We start from the raw sequence: 9,393 nt of genomic DNA, 5'->3' as shown, positions 1-9,393 counted from the left end.
TTTTGATGATTTCTTTTGAGGTGCCTTGAATGACATATTGGTTCGTTGATTTAGGACTCTTGAAATGGTTTGATTTTAGGTGAATTTTAGGGCCACACAGCTTGAGACACGGGCATGCGACTCAGCCGTGTGTGGCACACAGCTTAGCGACACGGCCTTGTGTCATTTGTGAGTTCCTTTGTATGCAAGTTGGTAAGTTACACGGTCTGGTACACGAGCATGTGGGGCAACTCAGAGAGTTACATGGTCTGGCATACGGCCGTGTGACCTTACTCAGAGAGTTACACGGGTGTGGACATAGGTTGGGTCACGACTGTGTGTCCAGTCCCTAGTTCGAAGGTTACATGGCCTGGCCACACGATTGTGTGACCCTTGTTTCCAAATTGTTGTAACTTTTTTTAAACTTTCCAAACATTTTCAATTTAGTCTCGATTTGTTTCTAAAGTATTTTTAAGGCCTTAAGGGCTCGAATTAGAGACGGAATGTGTATGTATGATTGGCTTATGATATGTTTATGATTGTGTATGAAATTTATGTTTAAATGTTCCGTTTGTACGGTAATACTTCGTAATCCTAATCCGGTGACAGATACGGGTTAGGGGTGTTATAGGCCAGGTCTTTTTGGCATTATCTGTTGACAACTTTGGGCTAGAAATGTAACACCCCTAACCCATATCCGTCGTCGGAACAGGGTTACAGAGCATTACCAAAATATACAGATCAATTACAGACATTTTCATATCATTTAACAATCATATCAGAAAATAATCATATACAATCATAATGTCCCTTTTATGAGCCCTCAAGTCCTAAATTATGCATTAGAAATAAGTTGAGACTAAACCGGGAACTCAGAGAATTTTTCGCAATATATCAAAATTTTTCCAAGGTGGAGGAGACACACGCCCGTGTGGCCAGGCCGTGTGGCTCACACGGTCAAGAGACACGCCCGTGTCCTAGGCCGTGTGGGCATTCGAAATACGGGCACATAGCCGTGTCTCAGCCCGTGTCCAATTTAGTGTGTGCTCACTTACTTAGGTCACACGGCCAAGCCACACACCCGTGTGCTAGGCCGTGTGAGCATCCTAACTTGCATTAATTAGGTGCAAGGGTCACACGGCCAAGCCACACGCCCGTGTGCTAAGCCGTGTGGATAATTTTGAGCATTTTGTTTCTCAATTTTTAAGATGCAGGAGACACATGGCCAAATCACACACTCATATGATAGGCCTTGTGTCACACACGGCTGAGACACACATCCGTGTCTCTTCCCGTGTGGATGAAAATAGGCTATTTTCCTAGTCACATTTCTCACCCAACTTGTATTCCACCTACATCAACACTTAAACACATTCATAAGCAAATACAAGTCCTTCAAATCAAGCCAAAATCAAGTCTTATGCATGACTTGTCAATACATATGACCAAGTGTCCAAACTTACCAAAATAACCTAATACATATATATACATCCTTGTACTAAATTTCCCAATTCAAACCAATCATTAATATACCTATGATTTCCATCTTTCATCCATTTCAAACACACATCAAACATATATAAACTTTTATATACAATCAAAATATGTCCAACACAAGCCATTCCAATGGCTAGTCACAACCAAACACATACACACCATTATTGGCAAAATTTATCCTATACATGCCATTATAACCCAAAATTTAGTATGTTACATATACCAAACTGAGTTGATAGATAGTGTGAGATATCTCCGCCAAACTTCCAATCCAACGAGCTTCCGAAGTACTATAAAATAGAGGAAATAAAACAGAGTAAGCATTTAATGCTTAGTAAGTTCGTATAACATGTAATTTAACTTACTATTATTTCACATATAAGGAAAGCATACAAAACATATTCCAAACAACTTGGCCAAAAGCCTAAACACATATCCTCAACAATCACGTTAGTCATGTATTTCATATAAATATCAAGAAACATGTATGAGCTCACAAATAATCAAATTTCCAAATTCATACACTTTCCAAATAATGTATCCTTGTAATAAGTACAATTAAATCCATGTATTTCAAGTATATTTTCGTAACAATTCGTCTTGAACTCAGATTGTCACATATCATAACTTTGCTTGTTGAATCATTTAAATATCGATGGATACACGAGTAGTACACACAAAGTGTACAAAACTATAATCCGTCAATTCATATTCGGGTATGCTTATACGAGCACATAAACAGGTAGCTCAAGAGAGCCATTAATCGGGAAGCTCATGTGAGCCATGTAACAGGAAGCTCATTCGAGCTGTATAACGGGAAGCTTATAAGAGCCATAATCGGGAAGTTCAAGTGAGCCAATGTCGGGAAGCTCTAGAGAGCCAATATCGGGAAGCTCTAGAGAGCCAATTATTTGGGAAGCTCATGAAAGAGCCTTTAATCGGGAAGCTCCGAAAAGCCATATATCGGGTCGCTCATAAGAACTACGGTGTGTCCACAACACATGTAAGATCACAACCAATCGAGATGCTCCGAAGAGCTATTAATGGGAAGCTCGCAAGAACCATATAACGAGAAGCTCATGAGAGCTAATAACGAGACGCTCTTTCGAGCTGTGGTGTGTTCGTAACACATGCAGGATCACAACCAATTCGGGAACCCTGTATCCATCGAATTTCATTTATTCAAACGTGACTTAATACTTGTCGGTCATCGTTGAATATGTGATTAATTTCATATACATGACAATAATACAATTGCATACACAACATTCAATTCAAACATAGAAATATACAATTTAGTTACACGAACTTACCTCGACAATGTTCGTGTATGCAAAATCTACTAATCCGACACTTTTTCTTTTCCTCGATCTAACTCCGTATTTGGTCTATCCGGATCTATATGAATGAATTTATCATTAATTTAATACAATTCATACCCAATTCAATCTAATTCACATCTTAGGCAAAATTATCATTTTTCCCCTATACTTTTATTTAATTATGATTTCGTCCCTAGGCTCGAAAAATGAAATTTATGCAATTTAATCCTTATTCCAAGCCTAGTAAATTTTCATATATATTAATAACAGCCCATGAATTTCATAAAATTCAGAATTTTCCATAAATTCAACATCTTTTCAATTTATTCCCTAAATCATGATTTCATCAAAATTCTTTAATAAAATACTTTTTAATACCCATCAACATCTCAAATTCATCATCTAATAACTAAAATCATATAAACTCATTAATGGTAACTTCTAAAATTTTCAATAAAATCAAAAACTAAGGTAAATGTTAATTGGACCTAATTATAACAATCTCAAACATAAAAATTACAAGAAACAGTCAAGAATTGAACTCATATGAAGCAAAAATATGAAGAACTAGCTTAAACCCTTTCTCCTATGGTTGCTTTGGCCGAATGTTTGATGATGAAATGTTTAAAATTCAATTAATCCCATTTTGTTTATTTTAATTTCAATTTATTTACTATTTTTCCATTAATTGCTTTTATTTTATTAATTTCTCATGCTATGCAGCCTCATCCTTCAACTTTAGGCATATTTATGCCTTTAAGTCCTCCCTTATTTATTAGTTAAGACATTTAGTCATTTAATTATCATAATTAACAAGTTTTGCAATTTAGTCTTTTTAACCAATTAGACATGTAATCGGTAAAATCTCTTAATGAGATTTTCATACGACATTCCTAACATACCATAGACCATAAAATAATATTAAAATAAATTTTCTTTTGACCTCAAATTTGTGGTCCCGAAACCACTGTTCCGATTTCACTGAAAACGGGCTGTTTCAAGAAAGAATAATTATGTCTTCAACACTGAATTTGTTGAAAGCATGAACATATTGGAGAAAGTCGATGAATAAGAGGAAGTTTTTTACACGCAGTTAAGAGAAAGGAGATTCCTTTGAGCCACATTAATGCGATCTCTCGAAGTTTAACAAGATGGACTCTACCAGATGGTGGTTGGCTCAAAGTGAATACTGATGGTGTAGTTTTCCAATTGTCTGGGATTGCTGTGGTAGGAGGTTTAATACGAGATCATCAAGGCGTTTGGGTCGTCGATTTCTCTAAAAATATTGGTTGTTGTTCTGTGGTTTTGGCAGAACTCTAGGGTGCTTTTGAGGGGCTCCAACTAGCATGGGGTCTAGGTTTAGAGAGGGTGATAGTTGAGATTGATAGCATTGAAGCTATCGAAGTGATCCAAGAGAATGAAAATGAGAAACTTCTTTCAATCGTGGGGCGTTCCATCAAGGACTTTCTTACACGTTCATGGATGGTCTACGTTAGACATGTGTTTAGAGAAGAGAATAAGATTGCGAATGGACTGAAAAAAATGATGTTCTCAGGACTTTTGAGAAATCATATTTACATGGAGCCACCGAAGGAAGTGCTTCAATTATTGCACGATGATTAAGTTGGTGGGAATTCGCTTTGTCTGATTAATCTTTGTCTTATTACTTATTTTTTACCAAATTTTTTTATCATATATAATTAACTAATTTTACGCGTTGCAAGCACGTTATTTTTACATTTACAATAAACTACATTAATACATGGAAAATAAGTATAGGGTTGAAAGAACAAATATGCTACAACGTTTGTCATTATTGTTTTCGCTTTATCATTTTTGCAGAGTTGATATGAATCCAGGTGAGACTTCTACAAAATACAGTCATATAATGCAGCAGCAATTCCCACTAATGTATCGTGGACCAAACTTTAGGATGGCTCAAATGCAATGTGGATGCAACAAGATCGGTGGAGGAAAATACAATTAGCTATGCACTTGTTTTACATTATTCTCATGGCCAAGTTGTTAAGTGCTCGCTTTATAGGATCACTGCTAGATCCTAGCATGGCTGAAGCTTTTGAGAATTAGGGATCCCTTTTATGGCTGAAAACATTACATGCTTTGTTTTCGGGTAGCTAATTTAGGATTGTTTGGGGATTTAAATACATTTTTAGCATTTGACCTTCCTTTGGATATGAAGGAGAGTCAATAAAATGGCTTATTCGCTTGCAAAAGTGATCTTATTGAGTGTAAATCATACTGAGTGAGACACTCCTACTAATCTTCTTTCTATTTTCAGTTTGGATGTCAATTTGATTTCAAACAGTAATGGAGATAGACGTATGTCTTCGATTTAATTTTTATTCTCTCCCTAGTAGTTATTATGTTCTTTATATTTTTCTTTGAATTAATATAAATATTCTACTTTAAGAAAAAAATACCTTAAAAAAAGTATAGGGCTAAAAGTAAATTGACTTTTTTTCAAAATAAATTGAACAATTTTATTTGAAAGGGAAATAAATTAATCAATTTAGACTGTGTTATTAGAAAGTGAATAAACAAAAATTAATTTAGGATGATATTGAATATTTATGCTAATAGCCGATTGGGTATTAGCTCAGTTGGAGGAGGACGTGGGTTCGAATGTGTTGAAACGTGTTTATCCTCTTATTTAAGGGTTGAGATGAGTTATGACTAGTTCTAAGCATTGCATCAACTTGAAAACTTTCAAATACTTTCACAATTGAATTAAATTTTCAAACAAAAATATTTATGTTAATAAATTATTAAGTCTCTCTATTGACATCAACATTGTTTTGAGTGCAAGAATACGTGGATTTGAGTGTGCTGAATCTTATTATCCTCTTATTTCAGGGTTAGAGAGGGGCTATAGATAGTTCTAGATATTATATCAAAAAGAGTGGTATGATAAAAACTTATACTGAGATTAATGTTCAAAAAATAAATAAGTAAATACATCATATTAAGAATATTAAATGCACTCTTATTGTGTATCAAGGTAAGTATCATAGTAAGATAGTTTAGTAATTTTTCAATCGAATTAGTTTCTTGACTCGTGACACAATTCAATTAGAGATTTAAATAATAGTATAGATAATAAAAATTACATATGCTTAAATTCAAATTTTAATATATTTTTTAAGAATTTTAAAAAATTACAAAAACAAATCTTAAATTCTTTAAATAAATTTTCCGAATTAACAAATGAAAATTAAAACTTTTACGATGTTAGGAAAAATTAATAAATTTTTTTGAATTTTTATAATTGTTAAATTTAAATAAAAAGGTTGGCAGGGAATCTTAATATTATCAGCATGTAGTTATTAAAATTGTTAAGAGTTTTGGTTACTGCTCGTTCCATGTTTTGTTAGAATGAAAATGAATTTTTGCTTAGGTCATGGGAAAATTTTTGGCCTCTTTAATATTGAATGTTTATGGCCTATAAAATTGTGGCATATTTAACAAAACAACAATTTAATTCACTTAAGACTTAAATTATTCAGCTGAGCCTTATGATGAGACCATGAGATTATTGGATAAGAACTGAGTTATTATCTTTATTTTTCATGTATTTCAAGTTGTTAGAAAACTTAGTTATGAAAACTATAAATAGATTGCTTGTGGCGTCAGATCGGGTGTAGTTTTAGGAGTGTCTTTGCCACAGCTTACTGTGTTACAAGATTGTTTTTAGATGGTTGTACATCAAGTTTGTTGTTCCACCCATAATATGTACATCAATAGTGGAGCGAAATACAAACCGAGAGCTTTTTCAGAAGCAAATTGATTAATTAGAAACCAACTGATGAGATTGTTTTACATGTAACAAAACAGGGTGCATTAAATAAAAGAGCAAGCTTCCTTTGGAAATGAATAAAAGTAATGTGGTAGACTGCAAAGTAGAAACCATTTGAATCCACCCAATCCTCAACCTTACGGTCGCCTTGAAAATTTTGAGAAATTTGGGCGTCTACGCTCCACATATGCTGTTTTCCCCTCGTTCCCTTCTTCAGTTCCATAAAATATGAGTGTCGCATTTCCACCAACTTCCTGAAAAAATATAGAGGAAATGAAACAAGTGAATTTTCAGATTGAACAGTTTTTTTTTTTAAAAAAAAGGGGCTGCTTGTGATTCGATTTGGTACCTGAAGTCCAGCATGGCCATCATCAACAGCATTAAGAGCTGCTTTTAACACTCTGATTGCTGTTGGACTGTTTCTTAGGATCTCTCTACACCATTTAATTGTTTCTTGCTCTAGTTTCTCTAGCTAGATCATATGCCACAGAATTAACCTTCTTATTTATTTGAGGGAATAGGCTGAATGAGTGGCACTCTTCATACAAGAACAACTTACCGGTACAACAGCATTCACAAGCCCCATTTTCTCTGCCTCAGAGGCAGTGTAAAACCTGGCAAGAAACCACATTTCGCGCGCCTTTTTAGGTCCAACCTGTTAATCGAATCCAGATCAAACACACTGCTCAGATTGCATGTAAGACGAACAACGAGTATCATGCCAAATAAAAGCTTCCATCTTTCTCGTAGCTTACCAAACGGGACATTATGGAACTTCCATAACCAGCATCAAAACTTCCCACCTGCGGCATATCCAATCAGATAATTCTAATCAGGGCAACAAAAGCACAAGCATGTAGCATCAGCACCACCATCCAAAGATGAAAACTACAAGAACAACAAAGCTGGAGCAACAGAAGATATCATTTGTAAGCACCTTGGGACCAGTTTGACCAAAAATAGCATTATCCGCAGCAATGGTCAGATCACAAACCATATGTAAAACATGCCCTCCTCCAACAGCATAACCAGCAACCTGATTTATAAGAATGACAGCAATTTAAATAATGAAAACTAATGTAATCCAACAAAAAATAACCACTGTCCCTAATTATTTTAGAAATAGAAGAAAAGAGATTACCATTGCAATCACTGGTTTTGGAAGACGCCTAATTTGTACCTGCAAATAGATAAATATCAAGAAAGATAAAGAATTAAGGGATCATACGTAAAGAATCAAAGATGATTAATTGCTACAGCTTGATGGAAATATATAAGGCGTCACTCCTCTTAGTAGTTTCCGATGTTAGTAACCCACGTTATTGAGAAAATATAAGGCAGTATTGAAGATAAGGCAGTTTTGAGTTGATAGACAGTGCGCATTAGGCTATTTACGGATTTAGATAATATTAACCCGTTTTACCTTTGTTGACAACATATCCAAATTCATATTAGTCCATTTTACTAAATTTGATTATTTAGCGAATCTCAAATATTCACTTTACTAAATAAACGGATTTAGATGGATTCAAAGACGATTATTACAAAAATTGCAAGATATCCCGAACTAAATACACCAAACTTTGCACCTGAAGATCTAAAACATTAAGGCGGCCAAAATTTTCAAAATCAGCATAACCATCTGCTTTTCGCAACGCCTGGTCACCACCGCTACAAAAAGCCTTGGTCCCCTATAGCAACAGATTATCAACTATATCAACCAAAAATAGAAAGAAGAAAAAAAGTCAATAACTTACGGATATGGCGGAAAACTGAAAATTGGGAAATACCTTCCCTGTGAGAATTATAACTCCAATGGAACTATCATCCCTGGCATCATTAAACGCGCGTATAAGCTCCTTAATCGTCTGCGGACGGAAAGCATTTCTTCTCTCCGGTCTATTTATTGTAATCTTGAAAAAAAAAAGCATAGCAAGAAAAGATTTTAAGCATTTCTTTAAAGTTGAACAACACCCCGGTAAGCAAGTTATCAACGAGGGTGAAGTTTAATTGACCTTTGCAATGCCTTCACCAATAGCCTTTTCATAAATAATGTCGGTGAACTCTTTGCCGTACTCATCACAAGCAGTTTTCCACTCAACCTCATGGCTTGCAACTTCGCCATGGATTCTATGATAGCTATCATCCATGGAAGCATTACAGAGACCTATGGAGCCACGGGTCAAACCGGAATTCGAGCCCGAACCGATCGGCAACAAGAAATGGTTGGAGACCGTTACAATCCTCCTAGTCACGGCGTTGAGTTCGTTGTCCGAAATCTTCGCCATTGTAAGCTGAATTTTGGATTGTGAGGATTTGGGTTTTGAGTAATTCAAGTGGAGTTTGAAAAGTGTGTGAAGTTTTTATTTAATATTATTGGGTTGGTGGAGGGAATGGCTTTTGCTGTCGACCGCAGTGATTTCATTGGGAAAATACGTTTTGCTAAGAGATGAGATAAGATAAGATGTTGGTTACGTACCAACGTTACTGTACAAGTCGTTGCTTTTGGAACATTCGCGGGAGTTTACCGGAACGCACCGTCCCATCCATGCTCTCCACGAAGTTTTTTTTTAAGGTAAGCTGTATTAGTGAAAAAAAAATCTCTCCTAATTATAAAAAATTTGCAAAATGGTCATGTAACACTCCTATACCCGACTCGATTACCGGACTAACGGATTAAGTATAAGAGTACTACATTATATATCAGAGTGGCCAACTTAAATATTTCATTGATAAAAAAAACTTAATTGTTACAAGTTACTTAGCTCAAATTACATTATT

General features: G+C 35.1%; 1 protein-coding gene across 1 annotated transcript; it reads right to left on the bottom strand.

Annotated features, from left to right (window-relative positions):
• Positions 1-6,584: 6,584 nt before the first annotated feature.
• Positions 6,585-9,171, bottom strand: LOC107909677 (1,4-dihydroxy-2-naphthoyl-CoA synthase, peroxisomal). Its single transcript, XM_016837296.2, has 9 exons — positions 8,628-9,171; positions 8,403-8,525; positions 8,202-8,303; positions 7,754-7,792; positions 7,550-7,648; positions 7,368-7,415; positions 7,172-7,267; positions 6,962-7,084; positions 6,585-6,866 (listed from the first exon to the last, which is right to left on the bottom strand). The coding sequence occupies exons 1-9, from the start codon at positions 8,898-8,900 to the stop codon at positions 6,750-6,752; spliced, it is 1,020 nt and encodes a 339-aa protein (XP_016692785.2). The 5' UTR covers positions 8,901-9,171; the 3' UTR covers positions 6,585-6,749.
• Between the last annotated feature and the right edge of the window lie 222 nt (positions 9,172-9,393).

Source organism: Gossypium hirsutum, chromosome D02 (assembly GCF_007990345.1).
Source record: "Gossypium hirsutum isolate 1008001.06 chromosome D02, Gossypium_hirsutum_v2.1, whole genome shotgun sequence".
Lineage (NCBI taxonomy): Eukaryota > Viridiplantae > Streptophyta > Magnoliopsida > Malvales > Malvaceae > Gossypium > Gossypium hirsutum.
This window is presented reverse-complemented; position numbering and strand designations above follow the sequence as displayed.